At 34.7% G+C, this 25,209-nt stretch overlaps 2 protein-coding genes and 6 non-coding genes across 8 annotated transcripts in view; 1 reads left to right on the top strand and 7 right to left on the bottom strand.

Moving 5' to 3' along the window:
- CalpC (calpain C) overlaps positions 1-12,001 on the top strand; it is a 41,665-nt gene extending 29,664 nt beyond the window's left edge. Inside the window, exons 4-13 of the mRNA XM_076134890.1 lie at positions 4,452-4,563; positions 6,647-6,787; positions 7,099-7,267; positions 7,493-7,656; positions 7,871-8,103; positions 8,388-8,607; positions 8,831-9,170; positions 9,662-9,926; positions 10,167-10,225; positions 10,379-12,001. Of these exons, the coding sequence (XP_075991005.1) occupies positions 4,452-4,563; positions 6,647-6,787; positions 7,099-7,267; positions 7,493-7,656; positions 7,871-8,103; positions 8,388-8,607; positions 8,831-9,170; positions 9,662-9,926; positions 10,167-10,225; positions 10,379-10,405 (1,730 nt within the window). The 3' untranslated portion in view covers positions 10,406-12,001. The remainder of the gene's footprint in view (positions 1-4,451; positions 4,564-6,646; positions 6,788-7,098; positions 7,268-7,492; positions 7,657-7,870; positions 8,104-8,387; positions 8,608-8,830; positions 9,171-9,661; positions 9,927-10,166; positions 10,226-10,378) is intronic.
- Positions 2,485-2,557, bottom strand: TRNAE-UUC (transfer RNA glutamic acid (anticodon UUC)). Its single transcript has one exon. It is a non-coding gene; the product is annotated as a tRNA-Glu (tRNA).
- TRNAV-CAC (transfer RNA valine (anticodon CAC)) lies at positions 3,510-3,582 on the bottom strand. Its single transcript has one exon. It is a non-coding gene; the product is annotated as a tRNA-Val (tRNA).
- Positions 12,002-12,289: 288 nt separating the features above from the next.
- Positions 12,290-12,362, bottom strand: TRNAV-CAC (transfer RNA valine (anticodon CAC)). The gene has a single exon. It is a non-coding gene; the product is annotated as a tRNA-Val (tRNA).
- A 909-nt stretch (positions 12,363-13,271) lies between these two features.
- Positions 13,272-13,344, bottom strand: TRNAE-UUC (transfer RNA glutamic acid (anticodon UUC)). The gene has a single exon. It is a non-coding gene; the product is annotated as a tRNA-Glu (tRNA).
- A 1,659-nt stretch (positions 13,345-15,003) lies between these two features.
- Positions 15,004-15,076, bottom strand: TRNAV-CAC (transfer RNA valine (anticodon CAC)). Its single transcript has one exon. It is a non-coding gene; the product is annotated as a tRNA-Val (tRNA).
- Positions 15,077-18,149: 3,073 nt separating this feature from the next.
- Positions 18,150-18,222, bottom strand: TRNAE-UUC (transfer RNA glutamic acid (anticodon UUC)). Its single transcript has one exon. It is a non-coding gene; the product is annotated as a tRNA-Glu (tRNA).
- A 3,421-nt stretch (positions 18,223-21,643) lies between these two features.
- Positions 21,644-24,685, bottom strand: Sdhaf3 (Succinate dehydrogenase assembly factor 3). Its single transcript, XM_076135075.1, has 3 exons — positions 24,481-24,685; positions 24,055-24,232; positions 21,644-23,731 (listed from the first exon to the last, which is right to left on the bottom strand). Exons 2-3 carry the CDS (start codon positions 24,229-24,231, stop codon positions 23,546-23,548), a joined length of 363 nt encoding a protein of 120 aa, XP_075991190.1. The 5' UTR covers position 24,232; positions 24,481-24,685; the 3' UTR covers positions 21,644-23,545.
- Between the last annotated feature and the right edge of the window lie 524 nt (positions 24,686-25,209).

Here is a 25,209-nt window from a genome sequence, read left to right as displayed (position 1 = left end):
GTTTGAGCCATCAAGTCGACCACACTAGTTTTACGAGGTGAATTTATTTATGATAAAGCTATCACTATAGTGCAGCGACAACCGTGTGGTCTACGCTTTCGCCTACACGTACGTTACTAGTATTTTTAAAACGGTATTAAAGGCATCTAAACACCTCATAACGCTCTTCGCTAACAAAGTCGACTCGAGGACCTATTCCTACTTAATACCAAAAAACTTATACCACTGGTATTTGTTAATTATCCCAGTGAATTTCTATTCCGAACGAATACCACTCATAAACGAATCCCAAAATTTGTAAAGTGGTATGAAGGTACAGAAGGTACAGTGGTATTAGATTTTGGTATTAAATAGGAATAGGTCGACTCGAGAGCTAACCCTCCTGTAATGCCCGAATGAAATTAGCTATGTTTACCTTTACATATTACCTTATTTGTTTGACCGACGGCGACGCCGCGACGTTTCGATGGAATGACATCGACCGTGGTCACGGGCTGACCAAAATTAAAAGTTAAGAAAAAACGAGTACCTATACATTTTAGTTAATCGATAGAAATCGATATGTACTACGGTGAATGTTAACCAAATAATTGAAACGGTTATAAAAAACTGGATAAAGTAATTCATGAACATAAAAATAAAAAAGCAAAAGAGGGTGATTACACCGTTAACGTTTCCGCTCGGGATCGAACCGAGGATCTTCTGCGTGAAACGCAGACGTGTTAACCGCTACACCACGGAAACCTTGTGATTGAAGACCCAAATTACATGTCCATAAACAACCCCTTGTTGACCTCTTTTTCTTGCTGTACTTCTATCGTTTTGTTTTGGGAAGATGTATGGAGGTTTGCTGCTCTTATCAGAAGCTACTTTAAACGACACATTTGCGATTAAGGCAGCACCAAACGTTACATGGCAGGGATTCGGTCTCTTTTTTAAGGTAGTTAGTTACAAAATTAGCAATTTACTTCCTGGAAAACTAAACCCCAAAAGGGTTGCATAGAATTACACTACTTTATGTTCATTTAGTGCAAGTCTTAGTTCATTTACTCAGTCATAAATAAAAAATCGGTTATATTCGTAAACGCGACTTCCAAGGGCGTCAAATAGGGATACTATTATTTTAAACTATGTGAAAGTGAAGACGGAATGTAAAAAAACCAGTGATCTCAATTATATTCGAATCAATGTAATATGAAATAGAATAAGTATTACTTAAATGGCTTACATTAAAACCTTGTACAAAGCTGCGTATCGACGGGGACTATATCACGCTATCGGAACTTGCAGGTGGATGCACTCGCAATTGGTTTCCCATAAATTAGGACAAAACAGGTGGCGCTTATTTAAGTTCAGAACAAAACACAACAGCTGAATTGGACGACACGCTGTAATACTATCCCCAAAACTCACGTTTACCTTACTAAAATTGTACCAAAGATGTGGGAAATTTAATATGAATCAATAAGAAAAGATGGTACTCAAAAATACTTTTATTCCAAGGTTGTTTTATGAAGATAAAATTGGGTTCAACTTAACTATTTTATCTATATATTATATAATGACGGTATTTTTTTAAATAAAATAAGGATATACTTCAAGAAATGTATAAAACAATAATAAAAAACAAAAAGAGCTACAGGAACGCTCTGTTTCCGCTCGGGATCGAACCGAGGATCTCCTGCGTGAAACGCAGACGTGCTAACCGCTACACCACGGAAACCTTGTGATTGAAGAGCCAAATTACATGTCCATATTCAACCCCTTGTTGCCCTCTTTTTCTGGCTGTACTTCTATCGTTTTGTTTTGGGAAAATATACGGAGGATTGCTGCTCTTATCAGAAGCTACTTTAAACGACACATTTGCGTTTAAGGCAGCACCAAACGTTACATGGCAGGGATTCGGTCTCTTTTTAAGGGTAGTTAGTAACAAAATTAGCAATTTACTTCCTGGAAAACTAAACCCCAAAAGGGTTGCATAGAATTACGCTACTTTATGTTTATTTAGTGCAAGTCTTAGTTCATTTACTCAGTCATAAATAAAAAATCGGTTATATTCGTAAACGCGACTTCCAAGGGCGTCAAATAGGGATACTATTATTTAAAACTATGTGAAAGTAAAGACGGAATGTAAAAAAACCAGTGATCTCAATTAGATTCGAATCAGTGTAATATGAAATAGAATAAGTATTACTTAAATGGCTTACATTAAAACCTTGTATGAAGCTGCGTATAAACGAGGACTCTATCTAGTGCACAATGTCGGAACCTGCAGGTGGATGCACTCGCAATTGGTTTCCCATAAATTAGGACAAAACAGGTGGCGCTTATTCAAGTTCAGAACAACACACAACAGCTGAAACGGATGACATGCTGAAACACCCATTACAAGCCAAGGAAATCTTCAGAATAATGGTTTATCTTTTGGAAGATATATTTGGTATAAATACAACAGTAAAAAACAAAAAGGACACTGGATTATCCTGTTTCCGCTCGGGATCGAACCGAGGATCTTCTGCGTGAAACGCAGACGTGCTAACCGCTACACCACGGAAACCTTGTGATTGAAGAACCAAATCACACGTTCTTAATCATCCCATTAATGTTTTATTTTCTATAATATTCGAATTTTACTTAATATTATAAATACGAAAGTATGTATGGAGTAATGTTACTCTTTCTCGCAAAAAAATCCCAAATTATTTAACGAAATTGGGCTGATATTTAATATCCTGTGTACGAATTAAATATATAGAGAGACATACAAGTTGTAGCGTGTACATCATTACATAAGCTAGCTGTGCATTCTCACGGCCCAGTTCTGTGCCCTATGCTTTGAATAGCTCTGAACTAGGCTATTACCAGCCATACTGGTGTAACGGTACAATTTTATTAGGTTACCAGGAGAGCAGATTGAACCTTACCTATTGTAAGTAAAATTACTTGATGGTACAGAGAACGAAAGATATAGGTAAATGTTTTATTTTATGCACGTTTTATTCTATGCTGCTATCATGTGCGAAAATATATGGAAATGTATTATACTAAGCTGGAATATTTAAAACTTGAATGCTTATTCCTTACAAAAATATAAGGCGAGAGTAACTTGTGTTTAATTATTTCTCAGAGACAAACTAGTACACAGTTTGAATTGAATAGGTTGCAAAAGATACGTCACACTATAAACGTGGTTTATCTTTACACATCAAAAGTATTATAGTGTTGTTGTAACGCTGTGCGACATGATTTTTGTTCATTGCTTTGTTGCGATTGATTGAAGAAATGCTATGCGAAGTGACTTTTACAAAAATGTTTACATATTGATCATACTGTCCTAAGTCGTTCACTGACCCATCATCCAACCAAAATAATCTTTGTATGAAACACCTTCCTTGATGTAAAGTTGTAACTTTACATCTAGGATAATTTGTCGCTCAGAATATACAATAAAGAAATGTATTCAATGTATGAATATAACAATACAAAAGAAAAAGGTGATTACACCGTTATGTTTCCGCTCGGGATCGAACCAAGGATCTTCTGCGTGTGAAGCAGACGTGCTAACCGCTACACCACGGAAACCTTGTGATTGAAGAGCCAAATTACATGTTATCATTCAACCCCTTACATTTTACAGTGAAATGAATCTTCGTTAAATAAATCAGTCATCTAAAATTAGATTTTTTACCCAATATTTACAGGATTAAGATAATAAGACATCTACCAGCTACCAATACTCCAAATGGTCCACTGCAATAGTGATGGATGTCCAAAAATATTTCAATTTTAACGAGTAATGCTATTCTGTCACCGTGAAGTGACCGAATGGCATGCATGGAATCTTCAAATATCATCAAGATTTTCACAAGACCTTTTGCAATATATGTTTATAACACTCGTAATGCGATATCTTTAACACCCACAAGGAAATTAATTCGGTTTTTATCTATACTAATATTATAAAGCTGAAGAGTTTGTTTGTTTGTTTGTTTGTTTGTTTGTTTGTTTGTTTGTTTGAACGCGCTAATCTCAGGAACTACTGGTCCGATTTGAAAAATTCTTTCAGTGTTAGATAGCTTATTTATCGAGGAAGGCTATAGGCTATATAACATCACGCTACGGTCATTACGAAAACGGGAAAAATTTTGACCCATTCTCTTCAGTGACGCAAGCGAAGTTGCGCGGGTCAGCTAGTAATTAATAATTAGAGAAATATAGCTACACATTTGACGGCTACGGTTTTATGAGTAAAATATCTAACGGAGTGGCAAATTCGACAAATACGACATTCTAAGAGAATATAAATCGAGTGATTTTAACATGATCTTGCGCCTTTACTGTGTTACAATGCAATGTTGGCCGATAACGCCGATATGTTTTTTTTTTTAAATTTGTATTATGTTATAAGTTTGTATATCGTGTGTTGCGTTGATGTAAGCATTTGGTTACAGGTGACAAGTGGATGGTGTCGTGTCTCGGAGTGTTGTATCTCACCAAAGGACTGTTCTATCGAGTCGTGCCTGCAGACCAGAGGGTGGATGAAGCCTATGCTGGAGTATTTAGGTAATCTTATAATTCATACTAATATTATAATTGCGAAAGTCACTCTGTCTGTCTGTCTGTCTGTTACTCAATCACGCCTAAACTACTGAATCAATTTGCATGAAATTTGGTACGGAGATATTTTGATACCCGAGAAAGGACATAGGCTACTTTTTACCCCGGGAAAATGACGCATTCCCATGGGAAAATTCCTGTGGCGGACGAAGTCGCGGGCAAAAGCTAGTAATATATAAAATTTCCATGTCACAATGTCAGTAACCACACTCCTCCGAAACTGAGAATTGGCCAACATCTATTTTTCATTCCCCTAAGTGTAATTTTTTATTTATATGGCAAAACAACGTTTGCCGGGTCAGCTAGTAATGCCGTAAAAAAAAACATTCAGACAGAGGGAAGAGAAACCTTTTTTTCATAGATATCGCATGGAGAGGTTTCTACCCAGCAGTGGGACACAGGATTAGACCATTAAAAATCTTATACAGACTACTCTACATTTTTAGGGACTAAAAGTAATAGATCAATGTTTTACAATGAGACAATGTAGCTTGATTTTGCAAAACATTTATCTTGTTAACTTATACGTGATTTTTAGGTATAAATTAAGACTGTATATCTACAGTCTTAACAAAATAAAATGGTATTAACAGCACATTTATATAGTCGATAGCATAAGTCGTAATGCAGAAAAGCTTTTAACAGTAAACTAAACAATATTCAAATAAAATATCCACTGCAAAATGCTACTAAGGCCGCAGTATTATCATACATTCGGTGTTGAAAATCCGCGTAATTTTGATGGGAAACAAAAAACTTTTACTGTATGTACACATTTATATAAAGGTCTACTGTCTGGCTGATCAAAGCACCGCGCTAGCATTCTCGCCGGAGATTGATTCAGCTTGTTTAGGGTGACTCCCTCTCAATTAGACGTCCATTTTTAGCCATCACTATTATTTCTTATGTTAACTCCGAAAATATCAAGGGAACATTTTTAAATTACATCAGTAGAAATCGTTATACTTTACATACATAATTTCTCGGCTTGATGTTTATTATAATAAATAGTCATTTAATTGTTGTTACTTTTAAAAGTGTACAAATACGAATGTGTCCTAAACGAACTTATCAACCTGGCACTTCGTGAAAATTATTGAAAAATAATGTGCGTTGCTTAGTTACGTGGTCATTAATGTTGCTAAAATCATAATTTTAAAATCAAATAAAAATTAAAAAGATAAACCCTCGGCAGGGATTCGAACCCTGGTCTCCCAACGCGATAACAATACACGCGCACTCACAGGTGTACTCACCACTGTACTACCGAGGCCGTATTTCAAAACTTCAAATTGTTGTTCTTAATCGTCTAGGCCATAAAAAATCACCTGGTAACTCAAAATCAGTTGATATATTCCGATCAAATTAATTCGCAATAAGGTTCTATTTTTTTGCCTTCTAAAAATACACTTAGCCTTTTTATTACAGTTTATTTATTTCATTTTATCGTGGTAGAGACGCAAGCATTTAATATAGCGACGCGGCGCCATCAAACTGATACATCAAGTAAACCTATGAGCATTGCAGGCACTCTGAAGTTCCGCTATTGGACGCTAGATAGTGCCTAGGGCGTTCAGCTTTACGTATACGCGTAACATTTTCGGTATTTGTCTGATTACTTACAAGTTAACGACTGAAAGATTGAGTAAATGTATAAAATATCCACATGTGACCTCTACGTTCTGTTGTAACTAATAGATGTAAAGATAGAAGATGTGATGAGAATCTGTTCTAGCTACTAATGAATGAATCAAGTAAATCCTTAGTTTTCTTTAAAAGTGATGTTCAAGAAAACTAAAGATTTCACTTCTCACATTAAGGATCTAATGATATGATGAATTATAAACAAATTGTTATTACGCTTTCGCGAGTATTGCACATTTAAAAAATTTCAATTACGACTTTTATATTTTTTTTTAGGATAAGACTATCAGTTAGGCCAATCATTCTAAGTAGGATTATTATCATTAGACCCTAATCATGATAATCTACTAAATATGGTAAAATTGAAACGTCATACGTGTTCCAGATTCCGTCTATGGTGGTGTGGACAATGGCTAGAGGTGTTGGTCGACGACCGTCTGCCCACCGTCAATGGAAAGCTCGCTTTCTTGCAGAGCAACAACACGGAACAGATGTGGCCAGCTCTCTTGGAGAAGGCGTATGCCAAGTGAGTACTGTCGACAAAAAATCTTTTTTGATCTTATTCGTGTATATACGAATAACTTAACAAATAGTCTTTTGTTACTATTTGTATCTAAATAGACAAAGGTGTCAAGTACCTAGGTAAAACCGATGCCCTAAACTAATTTTAGAGGCTTTACTTGAACTATGCTGTAACAAGTGTAACCATGATTTAGACTGTAATTGGGTTGTGTAGATTTGGCAATATGAACAATTATGTAAATTTGATATTGACTAAAGATATATACATTTTCTAATACTACTTGTAATATATAAGCCTAATACTATTCTCTCTAGACTACACGGTTCATACGAAGCACTAAAATATGGTAGTCTGCTCGATGGTCTGGCTGATCTCACTGGAGGGATCACTGAGTCCATACAGATGGCAGAACTAAATGACGCCGAGACCTTGAGGAACCTGTTGAAATACACCAGCCTTGTTACTGCACACCACGTTGCTGCCGTAAGTTCAAAATTTAAATCGGTTATATTGTACGGAAGCTGACAGAAACATATTGCATAGTGATAAATAATCCATAAAAAGCCTCTCACACTCGAGTTATGAGGGGTAAGAACCCGGCGATAAAGAGAATAAGGCAATGATTAAACTAACGTCAGCTTTACTGCTATTGGTAACTAGTTTAACCAAAACCTTGTCAACTTTTTTACAACTGTTTTAATTCAACAGACACCAGAAGACAAAATTCCTGAACTTCAAACGGAAATGAATTATGTAATTCTGAACGTGGAACCCGTTGAAAGCACAAAAGGGCTTACTTATGTGGTGCGCCTACGACGACCACTCGGGATCGGAGAAGTTCCAGTACCTTACATCGTTTTAAACCCTGAATCGTAAGTACATACTTACTTTTTCATGCATTCAAGACATTCTTAGCCAGCAATTCTTAAAGTTCAACCTTCACTAATGATATGGTTTTCATAAATGATAGGTTCTAATTTGTTTTTTAACTCATATATTCAAGTAGACCATTGAAGTTTCCATCGTGGTACATCTTTTGTCTGGATCATTCCAAAAATCAAATATATATTTATACTTTTTCAACAGGTGGCACACCATCCCCCAAAAAGAAAGAGATCGGTTCATATCAACACCGAAAGGTATCTGGATGCTATTCTCCGATTTCCAAAGAGCCTTTTGTCGCGTTGAGGTCGTGCACTTGGATTTTGAAACTTGCTGGGCGGAACCGTTCTTATCAGACAAACTGAAATGGCAAATGAAAATGCACCAATCAGGATGGAAAAGAGGCGTTTCAGCTGGAGGATGTCGGAATTACGTGCGTAAGTAGTTTTAACGAATTATTACAATATAAAAAGCCTACAGGGCATTATAGGTTTGGTGGTGAAAAATACCATGGGAAATTTTTTTATGACTTTCAGACATGCCAGTTTACTTAATATTTATTGATAAACGTTATGCATACTTTGTTATTGAATGTAATTATGGAGGTCAAACTTTCGAGAAAAAAGTAATTGATGTCATTTATAAAATATTTTATAGTCATATAAAATCGTATAAAATAGACACGATTTTTAAGCATTGATTTTACTCAAATTACTTCCAGACTTCTTTCACACGAACCCACAAATACAAATAACTCTAACGGAGCCAGACACAGTGATCATATCGTTAAATCAGCATTGCATCATGGAGCCCAAAGTCATCGGATTCAGTATCTACAAAATTCCTTCACCCATGAACGAAACTGCTAAAGCCTTGTTTTTTAGAAAAGTCAAAAGCACCATTAATTCTCAATATACGAACAGCCGGCAAGTTACACACAGGTATATGTATTTAACATCTAAACGTATTTAACTTGCGAATGCGAAATAACAACAAAATTATGAGTAATTTTTCTTTAATTCGGATTACGGAAAGTGAAACAAAAGAGCCTAAGCCTATATGCGAATATATGAAGCTTGACTGCCACTTTTCTTGCGAATCAAAGCGAATATAGCTATAGCACCGAAATTTTTCCTCATGTGTTAAATGCATTCCAATTTCCAGATCACACCTAGAAGCCAGTTCATACATAGTAATGCCAACTACGTTTGAGCCACGCGACGAGGCCAACTTTACTCTAAGAATATACTCAAGTAAACCTATCAAAATAAAAGTTTTGGATAATCCACCGAAGATGACCAAGACAGCTCTTGTGAAAGCACCCCCAGTGGTCGAAGTGAACAGTTTCGCTCAATACGAAGCTGTGTTCCTGCAGCTAGCTGATGAACATAAGACCATAGATCCGTTTGAACTACAAGAGTTACTGGATGCTTGTCTCCCAAATGATTACATCAAGAGTTGTGCTTCGATAGACACTTGCAGGCAAATCGTTCTATCTTTGGATGTATCCTTTTAAATTGTTATTATATTAATTTGTTTTAATCGCCCATAGCTAGCTGCGTTCAAGCGTCGATAAATGATCTGTGGGTCAAGCAACGCTAGGCGCGGTAATTCCATAGATGGATGACCGCAAAGTGGTATTCAAACTGAGCTTCGGAGGGCACGAAAAAGTCGGTCCCGGTTGTTGTCAATAAAGATAACAGTCGTAAAGCTACGTCAAAGGTCTTCGGGGGACTTGAACAACTTGGACACTAGGTTGATTATTAACCATATGATAACAAGAAAAATTTGCCGTTATCCATAAGAAATTAAACATGTACAACAAAGTTTATCTTTTGTTCTAGAATAATTCAGATGATATATTATGATATAGGCTTCTAGACACTGATTCACCTATTCAGTGTCAGTTATCTTGAAATATTGGATTTTCCTAAAGCAACAGTTAATAGCCTTATTTAATGTTATTAATTAATAATTCCTTAACAACTACCACAGAAAAAAGGCACAGGTCGCATTTCACTATCAGACTTCAAAGACTTAATGTGCAGTTTGAAGCACTGGCAGCTAGTATTCAGGACTCATGCCCGGGAGAAGATGGGAGTCCTCAGAGCCGAGAGGTTCCGAGATGCACTCTGGGACGTTGGCTTTATTGTGCCGGAGAAGGTGATGAACCTTCTCGTCCTCAGATACATGAGGAAGGACGGCATGCTGAGGTTTGGAGACTTTGTATCGGCTGTGATGCATTTACATCATGCGTTTGGTAAGTTTGCATTAACCTTGGATTGTACGTAATTTTTTTAATATTTAATAATTTATAAATGCAAATGATACTCTAAGTAGACGCTACACATGTAGTGTAGTGTCGACGTGTGACGTGCGTCTTTTTAATTGGCAATCGACATATTATAACAATTACATATTCGTAAATCGTATCTTTATAAATTTGTGTAGACGACATTTACGAGGACAAAATGGCTAAAAGGTTATATTATTTTTCCAGAACTTTTCCACAAAAGCAATAGTCTTCGAACAGATGGTGTACAGATGAACTTAACCGAGGTAAGAACAACTTAAACTATGTAAAAACGATATTGCCATTTAGATTAGTCGCATCAAAGCGGAATACAAAACCTACCAACATTTGTAAAATTTCTATAACTGTTACTTCAGTTGTTTTGTTTTTCATTTCTTATCGATTGGTTTTCTTTACAGTGGCTGAAGAACGTTTTCATGTGTTAAGAAGACAGCACTTTAGCGGTGATAGTATTTAGTGTAGAACATTTATATAGCATAATAACCGATCTGTCGAGGATATTGGAATGAAGCAAGAGTGATTTTTCCTATACGATTAAGAGTTATAATAATGAAGTCACGACCAGCGTAAGGCAAAAACATTTGCCTACTGTCCGTCCTGAAATATTGTATTATACGATGTGTCGTCGACCATAATATAATGATCGTTGTTTTTAATTATATTGCATGTTATTATTATGTGTGCTATTAAAATTAATAATTCACTTTATAGTACATGTAAAGTCAAAGAGAAATATATCAATATTATTTTTAAGGCGTCCAAGTATTGTTGTATTGAAGTGTTTGCCTCGCGTAGGAAAAATAATTGTTTGAACTTTTGTGTGTAATACTCATACTTCCGTCTATTTGAATTATTATTGTAGTACTGATTGTGAGAATCTGCTCTCAGAGTGAGAGCGTAGTCTCTAGTTCAGTCTACTGAACACAACAGTCTACTAATATTATAATTGTATTGATTACAATGTTATATTTTTTGTAATAATTTATCAGAATAATTATAATAAATACATTATTCTAATGCTATGGAATTGTCATAATATTACGCTACATAAATACTCAGTGCATTTAACGGTTACTTTAGTGGAGTTCTAGACTTATGTGTTGTGTAATACAAAAACCTGCCCATTTAGTGTGTTTTAATGGATTATTAGGGTTTTATCATGTATTTCGCCTTTATAGAGCTGTATTTTCAACATTTATGCTCTAACCATTCATTTAGAAACTTTTGTATCTAAAGTAACATAGTAATTCGGAAAGTATGTTAAACTGATTTGGGTAATTGATAAGTAATTGTCAATTAATTGCAAAACAGTATTTCGCTTGCACACAATAATAATAAGTTTCACATAGATTAACTAAGACTAGTTACTGACGGAATGTTTAATGTATCAGTTTCTATACATGGCTTGTTTACTAATACTCAAAGGTCTGGTAATTGTGAAAAAAATATTATTATTTACGAAGTAGGGGTCGTGAGCGCACGCTCAAAGCATGCAATCTTACATGCTCAGCATTTTTTGGAACTGCAGCTGCATATAAGATTAGTCAATCGCATGATTGGCGAATAATTTAAAATCGTTAAGTTTTGTCAAAACCATACTGCCAAAAGTTTGTCAATTCATCACTTTTGTAACTTTTAACAGTTTTTAGAGCTTTTCTTCTTTATTGTTCTGGAACGAGACTTCATAATGCAACCCTTAGACTATTCAGTCTGTTAATAAAGATATGGAATAGCAAGAGCGTTTTACACAACAAAATACGAATAAAATATAAAGTATTTTTACCAGTTCATGGCAATCATCTAAAGGTATGTGCGATACAAAGATGTTATAATGACGATCTCGCTTGACTCTAAATAAATAAATCGTAATGTTTAATTGTAAATATATAAAATCGTAAATCCACCGAGTCGGTACATTAGTTAATTATCATCACATAAATTCAACTGTCAACAATTACTTCGTTTGTTTTGTAATAAGTACCTATATTTTGGTTGTCGAATAAAACATTATTTGAAACCTTTTTGCCGTTTTGATATATTTTTTAAATGTTTTGTACAGTATCTTTCCTATATTATTAATTAGGAATCAGGAATTATATTGACTCAATTTTTTTTTTAAACTCTGTACTTTATTTGAGAGTTCTAAGCAGTTTTTTGCAAATATAATATCTACATTACTGAAGATAGAGCAAATATATTCATATATGAAATATATTTTATAATAATAATCTAAAAGACAGTTACACAAATACATGAATTAAATGTCAAAATACAAAAATAAAAAATAAAAGGCGGTGACTAAACCAATATGTTTCCGCTCGGGATCGAACCGAGGATCTTCTGCGTGTGAAGCAGACGTGCTGACCGCTACACCACGGAAACCTTGTGATTGAAGAACCAAATGACATGTCCATATTCAACCCTTTGTTGCCCTCTTTTTCTGGTTGTTCTTCTATCATTTTTATTTTGTGAAGATGTATCGAGGTTCGCTGCTCTATTCACTGCAAGCGACACGATTGCGGTTAAATGCAGCACCGAGTGTTACATGGCATCGTTACAAATTATTATTTGATCTGGAAGAATTATGAAGTTCAACCCCTTAGGGAGTAAAATAGGGAATAAATTGTTCAGGGGGATTATGACGTTGGCATTTTACTTCCTGAGAAACTAAACCTCCAAAGGGGTGTGATAGGGGGCAAGAGTTTGCATAGAATCACGCTATTTTATGTTAATTAAGTGCAAGTCTGAGTTAATTTACTTAGTCATAAGTAAACAAAATCGTTTATCATATTTGAAAAAAAAATATCAAATAGAATAAATATTACGAAAATGGCTTACATTAAAACCTTGTATGAAGCTGCGTATAGACGGGGACTCTATCTAGTGCACAATATCGGAACCTGCAGGTGGATGCACTCGCAATTGGTTTCCCATAAATATGGACAAAACAGGTGGCGCTTATTCAAGTTCAGAACAACACACAACAGCAGGAACGGACAACATGCCGAAACACCCATTATAAGCCAAGGATATAACTCCAGAATTGAGGTTTACCTTGTCGAAAATGTAACAAAAATATGCAAAATTTGAAATCAGCCATTAAGAAGAAACGGTACCCAAAATATTTTTATCCAAATATTGTTTTAAATGGCAGTGGAATTGGGTTCAACTGTAAACTATTTTTTGTATATTATATAACAATCATCTTATAGCAAAAAAAAGTAGGTATATACATACGTCAAGAAATGTATAAAACAACAATAAAAAACAAAAACAGTTACAGGAATTCTCTGTTTCCGCTCGGGATCGAACCGAGGATCTTCTGCGTGAAACGCAGACGTGCTAACCGCTACACCACGGAAACCCTGTGATTGAAGAGCCAAATTACATGTTCGTATACAACCCCTTGTTCCCCTCTTTTTCTGATTGTTCTTCTATAGTTTTGCTGCTCTTAGCAGAAACTACTCCAAAACCAAACATTTACGGTTAAGGCAGCACCAAACGTTACATGGCATCGTTAGAAACTTACCATACTATCGGGAAGAATTTCAAAATTCAACGTCTTAATGAGTAAAATAGGGGATAAATTGTAAACAACACTTTATGTTAATTTAGTGAAAGTCTGAGTTAATTTACTCAGTCAAAAATAAAAATTCGTTTATCATACTTAAAAACGCGACCGTCAAATGGGGATACTATTATTAAACACTACGTGAAAGCGAAGACGGGATGTAAAAAACCAGTGATCTGAATTAAATTGGAATCAATGTATCATAAAATAAAATAAGTATTACGAAAATGGCTCACATTAAAACCTTGTACGAAGCTGCGTATAGACGGGGACTCTATCTAGTGCACAATATCGGAACCTGCAGGTGGATGCACTCGCAATTGGTTTCCCATAAATTAGAACAAAACAGGTAGCGCTTATTTAAGTTCAGAACAACACACAACAGCTGAATTGGACGACACGCTGTAATACTATCAATAGGCTATTACCAGCCATACTGGGGTACCGGTACAATTCTATTAGGTTACCAGGAGAGCGGAACTACCTACCTATCGTTAGTAAAATTACTTGGTGGTACAGAGAACGAAAAATAATAGGTAAATGTTTTGTTTCATGTGCGAAAAAATTTGGAAAGTATATTATACTAAGCTGGGATATCTTAAACTTACAAAAATATAAGGCGAGAGTTACTGTGTTTAATTAATTCTCAGAGACAAACTAGTACACAGTTTGAGTTGGATAGGTTGCAAAAGATACGTCACACTATAAACGTGGTTTATCTTTACTCATGAAAAGGCATTTAAATATACATTTGTAAATGGTATAGAATATTTTATTGTGTTATTGTAACGCTGTGCGACATGATTTTTGTTCATTGCTTTGTTGCGATTAATTGAAGAAATGCTACGCGAAGTGTCTTTTACAAAAATGTTTACAAATTGATCATACTGTCTTAAGTCGTTCACTGACCCATCATCCAACCAGGGCTACAACTTTACATCTAGAAAGGCGTTTCATACAAAGATTAGTTTTGTTTTACAAACCTCGCGTAACAACAAGTTTCACGTTCTACCTCTGGAGGTTTACAAAGGGTATGGAAATATTATACGAGATTCGGTCAGTTTTACAGTCAATTTGATACGAATAAATAATAGTCCAATAATATGTAGTAAGAGAAACTACGTTTTTTTTTATTATTCAAAATCTAATATAATTTTGTATTCACTCGCAGAGCAATGATACTATCCGATGTGCAATATCGGAGACTGCAGGTGGAAGCGCTTGCCATTGGTGTCACATAAGTATTTGGGGACAAGTTAGATATGCACTAGTTAAAGTTTAGAAAAACAAAAAAACAATCAAATTGTGCGACACGCTGCACTTTTACGTGCATAACATTATGTCAAGCAACATCTCGAAATATAACATTTATCGTTCAGAATATACAATAAAGAAATGCATTCAATGTATGAATATAACAATAAAAAACAAAAGGCGGTGACTAAACCAATATGTTTCCGCTCGGGATCGAACCGAGGATCTTCTGCGTGTGAAGCAGACGTGCTAACCGCTACACTACGGAAACCTTGTGATTGAAGAGTCAAATTACACGACAACATTCAACCCATCGCGGCTTTCTTTTCATATTTTAATAGCGAAAGTAAGTAAGGTGACAATTTGGCTAGATGTTAATTCAGGTCACAATGTAATTTTTACCCTAGGAAATGTTCCTACAAGAACAAATTCGTGGGCAAAGGCTAGTCTTTGACTATATCTTCGTAAAAAAAACATATTTTCTAGTTGTTTACTCACCTTTGCCTAGATATAGGAAGAAAAAGAAATTATTTTTTTATTAGTCCCCAAAAGGGTCGAAATTGGGGTTGACTTTAACTTGGGATACTGTTTTTTTGAACGATTCTGTATTTTTCACACAAAAATGAAAAACACAGAAAGACGGAGAGCAATCTAGTGTGCAATATCGGAACCTGCAAGCGTCTGCGCTCGCAATTGGTTTTGCACAAATTGACACCGGCGGCGCATCTCCGCTCGACGCCAATTTAAAGGACCAATTGAATCAAAAACAAGATAAAACATGTCGTTTTTGCAGAATGCGTAACAATTTATTACTGAAATTCATATAGAAATATGAAGATCAAATAAAAAAATTGCAAAAAGAGAATTTTGACCCTAAAAGGTTAAAGGTCTTCGAGTAATTTACAAATGAAGATATCCTCATGACGTCGTAAGAACCACAATTTGGAATGATTTATTACATCCACGGTAGTATAGAGGCCAGTATATCCGCCTGTCACGCGGAAGACCGGGGATCAATACCCCGCCGTGGAGAAACTTTTTTGTGAAAAATGTCGTATGATTTGAACACAGTATTTTTTTTATAAATCTATACGAAACATTTACCTAGCATTAGAAGGCATTTGGCTTTGAGCGGAGTTTAAAGTGAATATTTAGCTTTTGATTAAGTTTAACAAAACTTTTACGAAACCGGATGAAAGGACAACCAAAAATAATAATTAACATATAATAATAAGGTATATAGGACAGAATATTTGCAAAACGAGTCAGTTACAGTAAAGATAGCACACATAACACACAAAAATGTAGAGATCACTTTCTTATTTTTATTTTGTAACAATAGAAATGAGGTCAAAGGTAACAAAAGACAAATCCTGTACTGTTAACTACAATGACGTTCAAAACATAATTATTCATATTGATTAGTTTTTATTAATATTACATATCATGTATTACATATACCTTCTATATGTCACTCTACTTCTACACATCTATATGTGAAGATTTTGTTTAACGGCTGCGCAAGATGCTTCGGCAAAAAGTTAAATATTATAATTGTATTGACTGGAGACACCAATAAAGCGAAAAAATATTACTTAATAGAAATTTGTGAACAGTATTTAACAGTAACCACTAAATTATTATTTTCTCAGTCCATGACTTCCTTAATTAATTTTATAACAAAAAATAAAAATTAAAAAACGTAATGCATGTATCGATTCAAGTGGTCTCGTTGCCTAACTATATTTACAAAAATTATCACACTACTGCTACTGCTACTACTGATTGTATGGTTAGTGGTCAACCTAGTGTCAAAGTTATTCAAGCCGCTCGAAAGGCCTTTCACATGGCTTAACGACTGTTATCTTAATTGACAACAACCGGGACCGACTTTTAACGTGCCCTCCGAAGCACGGAGACGCCCAGTTCAAATACCACTACGCGGTCACCCATCTATGGAATGACCGCGCCAAGGTTTGCCGACCGGTGAGTGAATTATTTTAAAAAATGATACATAAGGTAATATCTATGAACTTTAACCTTGTATAAAAGATTTTAATAAATGTACTTAACTCTTGTACAGGTGCTCAAATCTTGTAAATTTATGGTCGAATCAAAGGTCTTCCACCCCAAGGTTAGCTATAGTAATAAAAATATAAATTTTATTTTCCTAATATCATATTGTAATAATTTCATTATAGGTTTATTAGTTTAGTTTATATTATTAGAATAAGATACTTATTTAATCAAATACCATTAAGTCCAGTAATACATCAGTCTAGTGGCAAAACCTTAAAACATGTATCTCGAAACTTAGATGTAGGTATGTAAACGAAGTAATATTTAAAAGGGTCCAGCAATTTATTGATAAGCCCTATCTATCGTCCAGTAGCGTAACTGATTGGAAGCACAAACGGTAAAGGTTTCACCCCTTTGTCGGCCGATGGCGCTTATCAATACCTATGTTTAAGCGAAAATAAAGGACCTTTTTAAGGAGGAACGAATTAATGTAATAAATGAATAACGTTATGTTGAAACGTCACACTTTTTTATGTGGGTGTATATCATATCCTTTTATCTGACTTTATTCCTCAGAGTCCTTGACATCTGGACAACACCAAAAAAAATGTAAGACTTTTCAAGCCTTTTACTTAAATATCTACTTGCTACATTTTCTAAAAACACTGAAAGGTGTATTCATTTATGTATTTTTTTAAATTACTAAAATGTATGTACGCTCATAACTTTTCAACAACTAAACTAAATTGGATAATTATTTTTCTTATGTTTATAATTGTCGGGACAAGTTTCGTTTAAGGTCAAAATTTCCACGGAAATAGAATCAAGGGGATAAAATTACACTATACACGGACGAAGTCGGGCCAGTCGGCTAGTTTATAATAAATGAAAACAAAATAGCCTGTAAATAAATTTCCACGTTTCTAGCTCCAAGAACTACACACTTTCGTCTCCTATTTTTTGGGGGACGATTTCCTAAGACCACTATAACACTTATTCAAGTTCAGAACAACACACAACAGCAGGAACGGACAACATGCCGAAACACCCATTATAAGCCAAGGATATAACTCCAGAATTGAGGTTTACCTTGTCGAAAATGTAACAAATATATGCAAAATTTGAAATCAGCCATTAAGAAGAAACGGTACCCAAAATATTTTTATCCAAATATTGTTTTAAATGGCAGTGGAATTGGGTTCAACTGTAAACTATTTTTGTATACTATATAACAATCATCTTATAGCAAAAAAAAGTAGGTATATACATACGTCAAGAAATGTATAAAACAACAATAAAAAACAAAAACAGTTACCGGAATGCTCTGTTTCCGCTCGGGATCGAACCGAGGATCTTCTGCGTGAAACGCAGACGTGCTAACCGCTACACCACGGAAACCTTGTGATTGAAGAGCCAAATTACATGTCCATATTCAACCCCTTGTTGCCCTTTTTTTCTTCGACAATTTTTTAATCCATTATGGGAAAGACGCCGATGCCGAAGCCAAAAAAGACAAACATTCTTACAAACATAAAATTCCTTCTTCATTTATCAAATTCTTATCAAAGTCAACATATATACTAATAAATATTTATTGAAAATGATCTGTCACGAAACTTAATGTGGCAGACCTAATTTCACGCGGGCGAAGCCGCGGGCAAAATATGGTATCGTATAAACAGATGGGTAATAAATAAGGTATCGTAACCTTTAAAATATTCTTGCTTCCGTGCTTTTAGTATTATTTTATATAAATATACTTATGTCTTATCTAGACAGTCGTGTTGAGTGTCTGTCGTGAGACGATTCTGTCTCCAGCAAAAAGATCCGTTCATGTCGTACAACTTTACATAGATATAACAACAAGTCAAACATACAAATGGAAAGCGACATTTTGACATTCACTAAATACGGGGACATAGACGGTACATCCAAGTTGAAGGGTATGACAAAAGGTTCATTTCACATTAAATATCCATAAAATACACATATGCCATCAAAAACATTCTGTAAAAACCTCAAGTCTCGCCGTAAAAAGTTGTGAGATCTATATAATACCAAGTCGATTAATCTATTTAGTCTCTACTTAAAGGACCTTCTGTCTTAAGTTATTACGTATGTTATTATCATGCCAATTTAAAAAAAAATACCTCTAAAACAAATAGACCGACCTGGCCATCGCATGATTTGATTATTAGTATGTATCACACTACACAGCACGACGAGAAGTTAATGCTCCTGAAATGTTAATGGCGAATTTGTGTTTTCTTGCGATGACCAAGTCGATCTATTTGTTTTAAAGGTATTTTTTTTTAAATTGGCATGATAATAACATACGTAATAACTTAAGACAGAAGGTCCTTTAAGTAGAGACTAAATAGATTAATCGACTTGGTATTATATAGATCTCACAACTTTTTACGGCGAGACTTGAGGTTTTTACAGAATGTTTTTGATGGCATCTCACTTCTTTTTGTAGAGCGAATAGAGCAAACATAAGTCCAATTTGTATGGAAAGCCGTATTTTTTTCATAATTCAACATATTTTCCTATGGGAATGTTGTTCAGTTTCATGGGCTAAACACCCTTACCCACCCTATACCCCCTCCCGTTATGTCTCATATAGTAGATACATATTTACACCTATTTATTTTATTTTCTACAGAAATAATAATTTAATTCATTAACTGCAAATGTAACCTTGTAATCTTATACATTTATATGGGATTACAAAGTTATTGTTGTAGTTAGTGTATTTACAAAACTTGACCGAAATTAGAAAATATTGAATTTTTCCCATGATTAAGACACTAAACCCTATTTGTATTCTAAATTTTAAGCTTCTAAGTCTGCTAGAAGTACCTTAGACTTTTGATGATCGGTGAGTCAGTGAGTCAGTGAATCAGTGAGTGACAAAATTCAAAATTTTAACAAGTTGTCATTCTTAAACTACTGGTTCAAATTGGCTGAAATTTTAAATATACCGTGTTTATACAATGACTGATTAGTTGCTGAAAATCCAGGCTTCTTGTTTTATCCACTACGAAATTATAGGGGTGTCAAAAATAGCCCGAATTGCTTCGAGAAAAGGATGTTACGGCCGTGCCGCTTTTTTTTTGCTCGACTTGCGGGGGCACTTCCGTGCCCCCAGATTAGATAGATACATACGGAACATTAAAAACACACATTACTGTCGCAAGGAATGGAGCAAGGCGCGCAAAGGGCTTATATAAAGAAAAAATATATTATATACGTATAAGAGACAAAAACACTGTTCTAGGTACATTCTACAAAATAACTTTAGAAGAGATAAATGAAGGACAAGAGTAAGCAATTTATAAATAGATAAAAAATTACTTACCTACAGGCGTATGCTGCCCTGGTGGTAAAGCTTTATTGAGGCAAAGCGAATTAAAGCTTTGTTGTCAGCATGGTGTAGCAATGATTCTATGGTTCGTTCCTACTTTTGCACGTCATTTCTTTATAGGAATGTTTACTGTTAAGAATTTTAAAGAGTGTTAGACAGACGGCTGTCCAAACGATATAGTCATCTTGTATGATTTAGATACAATTTCAATATTTTTTTTAAGAAAAAGTAGAAACAAATCTTAAACTCGCTAATTTAGTTCGCCGGGTCTAGTACAAAAAGCTCAGTTTTAGGAGTTTTAAACTATCATGTCTCGGAAACGGTTAGTCCTAATTTAAGTTGAACGGTGCCAACGTATCAGAAGTAGTTCAGACTAGATGCATTTAGCGTTTGAACAACCGACTGCCCATTGCCCAATATCCTGTGCACTTAATTAGAATGCCAGTGTTAATATTTGCGAAAATTTTAGTGTCTATAAAAAACAGTTGACGAGCTTAGAAGTTATTGGAATTTAAAAGATAAGTGTCTTCTTAACTCTTACTAAAAGTATTATAGCAACCTATGGCGTCATGGTCTATAATCTGACTCTCGGTCGATACGTTCATATTTTGCTTTAGTCCATTGAAAAGTTACATTAAAATTTGGGGTTGCGGTAGGTAGTTAGGTTGCCCCGACCACTTTTTCCTAGATGGCCACCGGGTGACAAGGGTGCTGACTCCGCAAACTTGAACTTAAGAAACTTTACTGGACCCTCTACACATTAACAAAAGTGAAACTGCGTGCTCTGCACAATGAAAGTTAATGCCTAAAAATGTAACATTTCAATGGACTATTTGTGCCTAAGATTGTATATAGTCCAAAATATAGTTTTTTTTATTCACCATTCGCTTTCCTCTGTAAGCGACGGCTGAAATTTCACTTGAGATAAGGTAAGGTAAATTGCGAAGTATGTGTCTGATTGTATGTGTCGAATTGATTCAAATATAAAGACATTGGTTTAAACCAAAAGCCTCAGTCGTAGTAATGTTCTTCACCTAAGTTGTAGCATGGAGGTTGTAGATTTTCGATTTTGTAAAACCCTAAACTTTAAATATTCCAATGATTAAGTTCAACCAGTGGCGTAACACGTACGTGGCACATAAAAAAAATCATACTGCTCTTATCTGTTGTTTTAGGTACTAAAACATTTTATATAGTAAAAGCTTTGCTAAATCAGCTATGGTATTAGTAGACCAGGTACACAAGTAATGTGATTAGAATATTTTCAGTAACCACGTATTGCCTGCTAGATGCTACCTCAGAGGTTCGACCTTTGTAAATTCTTTATTGAAATTAAACACAGTTAACGTTTTCATAAGATCATAATCAATTATTGTTTTTTTTAAGCTTGCTTTAGATTATATAAGGTTTATAACGAGGCGAGCCATGTGAATAAAAAAAAATACGACGTGATATAATACAAACATATGTGTAATTCCAAAGAGTAATATTTGCGTAAACATCACTATATTTTAGATGAATATTGTAAAATGCTAACCATATTGTACAGTGGTTAACATTACCATTTTGATCAATAAAAGCAAACTGCCAAATCACCATTGCTTTGAATGTAAGTGAGCAAATACAAACAACCAATAAAATCTCAGTAGGTACTATAGGTATCCTTTTAAGCTTTGAAAATTGTTTCCATCTTTAGGTTTGCTACAATAACTATTAGGTTACCTGTATATTGAACCCCGGTTCATTTGGATACTTATACAACTAGCACAGCTAACCCAAATCAAGGTATTGTATTAACTCCGAAAACGAAACAAAGATTTCCAACAAGGCAGAGCCAGAGCCTATACTGTTTTAGCTTAACTGAACTTACGTTTCAATAATATTTATCTTAATACAGGTACTACAGTTACATTGAGGTTACCACAAAAGGAAGTTCTATGCAAATGGGCATACTGAAGTACAACAACATATTTAATTTAATAGGAAAAAGGAATTGGGTATTTTAAGGGCTATTATGTTACTCAAATCTAAAGTATCCCATATATCCTAAAAATCAGAGTATCTTTACCCTACATACTTTTCACTTAAATCACTATCCCCTACTTAAATATTTCTAAGGTTATATAAATAATAGAAATGTTTTTGTGAACAATTCTATATAATTTGAAATTTCTACTTAACCTACTTATATATAGTGACTAAGTAATCCAACACTATAATACTATTTACATGAAAATCACTATTAACGAAGCAAATCACAGAAAATGCCAAACTTATATGGAGGTATCAAAGTTGAACTCTTTCTATTAAGGCATGATTATGAGTGCTAACCTACCTTTCAACCCTTGTAGCTTTTCACACTCCAAGAGGAGGTGACATGACATGACAATGTGGGGAAATACTGTACAGTAATGGCCAGTTTCTTCATTCAATTTAAAGTAACAGCTAAAGCTATTGACTTCTAATCGACATTTGTTAAAATTCATGAAGAAACAATTTGGCTGTTAATTTTGATGAAGAAACTTAGTTAGCTGTGATGTCTGGCTGTTATGTTAGTTAATGTTACAATGTTAGTGTTTCTTAACCTGTAAACGTAAACCCCCGCCGGTCCGCGAGCGTGTGGAATGCGCTCATACCTTGGCATTTGAAATGCAGTTTTTAAAGTTAGCCTTAAAATAAAGTTAATGCATGGCTTATTTAGTAGCAAAAGGACTCTTCTTGGTATTCAGAGGGTCCCTCAAATTGTGTTTACCTTTCTAGGGGTCCAAGAAATAGGTTAAGAAACACTGTAATCGCAAAGCAGTTAAAAAACATGAATTTATGACACAAATATTTTGGCTTTGCATTATTATTATTTATGAGCTGCAAATGATTCGCATAGCATTATGATGATAAATCCTAAGGAGTATCAATCAGTTGTTAAATCATCCCTTAACCAATAAAACCTAATATATAAAGAGACAATGTTAGTACACACTACACAAACCTACACAACCCTTTAAAGATAAATATATGTTAGTACAAACCAAACCATTAATAACAACACAGATTTTGGAAACACAATTACAGCTAGACCTTTACACTTGTGATGTGTTGCAGGCTATTCATTAGCCCCAAATAACTAAGAAGGATAAAATTAGAACTAGATAACTGTATGAGATCTTGAATACTACCCAGGTAGCAAAATACTGAGGATGTGCTAGGCTGTTATATTAGTGTGTTATAATCTAGTATGGTAGGTAAACAATGATGACAATGCTATTGTTAGCTTGATGTGATAGTGGGCAAGCAGTTGTGGCTTCCTACTCATACCTTAATAAAGAGAGAGAGATAAACAATTAAATATCACTACACTTATTTCCTCTCAGTTCCTTTATCCTCATCCCCAGGGTCAGTGGCTGCCTTGTGAAGTTCATACAACTGGATTAACTGATCTTCTGTCATGTGATCCAGCAGGTTTGGGTCCATGTATTCACCCACTTTCTTCTTCTTAGCTTGCTGTAGTGGTTTCATCTGTTTTGCCAGTGTTATTGCATAGTCCTGGAATAATGGAAAAAAATATTGTTATTGACTTTGTTGACACAATTTTGTGATTCATCATTAATATCTACTATAAGACCAATAATACTGAAAGCATCTTGGTTTTGACAAGATTTATTTTTGTCAACCATGATAACATAGCATAATTACTGTAAGGTAAGACTATTAGTATTTCCTTGTATTGGTAAGTCTGAATAACAATAAATAACTAGCCATATTTTCCTAAAACCAGAATATTTCTGCCAAACATCTGGTATTCTTTTAAATTACCTTATAATAGAGTAACTAATGACTTATGTCTTTATCAAACAGATTTTACGTACCGTCCACTCGTTAAGAAAAATCTTGGCTTCATCCGCATTGCAGTTCTTATGCCGTTTGAACTCGTCACGCGCGTAGTTATCGCCCATAATTCGAAGTTCGGGAGGTAACGCCCTGTGCACGCGGAATATCAGCTTATACAGCCGTCGAACACGGAGAACATGCTCGGGGCCTGACATACTGTAATAATTAAAGTTTTAAGTTAATATCATAGCTCAAAAGCATCTGGAAAGTAAGTTTGAAGGGATGATTACGTTACGACAAATTTAAATCCACGTTTGCACTCTTATAGTTATCATTTACAAAATAATAAAGTACGCATGTCATAAAGACATTTAATAACACACAAGAGAGAGGAAGAGTCAACTTAAAAGAGATCATTCACAGATTTTTTAAGACTTTTAGTTCAAAAAAACTTCATACATAACCTTAAAATCAACTGATTATGTGATTATTTATTGCTTCAAAACTGTATTCTTCTGGTAAATTGTATAAATATTTAGGACGGAATAGCAAAATTATATTAGACTTTGGTGTTTCTTAGACATCAATAAAATACTTGTTACAAAAATCAGCAGTTTTAATCTTATCTTACGGACAACTACGTACGCGGGCTATCACAGCTCAGCTGTCATGTCAGTCTACTGTCAAAGTTATCAAAATTAGATCCATCAAATGGGTTGAAATATAAAACTTCGTTCTAAAGTTGCTCGTTAGTTTCGTTTATTAATCCCAACTGCAAGTGTTACTTTATATTTATAGACCCAGGGCAGTCCAGGCGCAAATCTGTTTGTAAAAATAAACAGATCCACAAGTGAAATCGGTTGTTACAAAATAATAATTAGAAAAGCGAAAATTAAGCTGCCTTTTGCACTTTCATCTCTTAACTGCTGTACCTATTTATATGAATTTTGCAGGCCTATGTACTTTGTAAGGGCATAACCTGATGAACCGGTGCAGTTTCCGAAATATTTTTTAAGACTGTTTATAAGGCCAGCGGAAAGTATTGAAAAAGAGCGTTATTCGCGCACCCATAACTTGGATAAGTTGATAATTAATTAAGGAGCACTATGTCCCAACCAACTTCCTGAGTTGACGACGATACTGAATCGAAGGATGGAGTTAAATTGTAATCTTGCGATATTGTTTAAACTGGT

Source organism: Anticarsia gemmatalis, chromosome Z (assembly GCF_050436995.1).
Source record: "Anticarsia gemmatalis isolate Benzon Research Colony breed Stoneville strain chromosome Z, ilAntGemm2 primary, whole genome shotgun sequence".
In the NCBI taxonomy this organism is placed as follows: domain Eukaryota; kingdom Metazoa; phylum Arthropoda; class Insecta; order Lepidoptera; family Erebidae; genus Anticarsia; species Anticarsia gemmatalis.
The sequence above is the reverse complement of the archived record's forward strand: the minus strand, read 5'-3'. Positions and strand labels throughout refer to the sequence as shown.

Coding starts and splice junctions, on each gene's coding strand:
- Sdhaf3 (XM_076135075.1), bottom strand. CDS start 24,231: ATGTCAGGCCCCGAGCATGTTCTCCGTGTTCGACGGCTGTATAAGCTG. Junction 23,732..24,054: donor TTTTTCTTAACGAGTGGACG/GTACGTAAAATC, acceptor CCATTATTCCAG/GACTATGCAATAACACTGGC.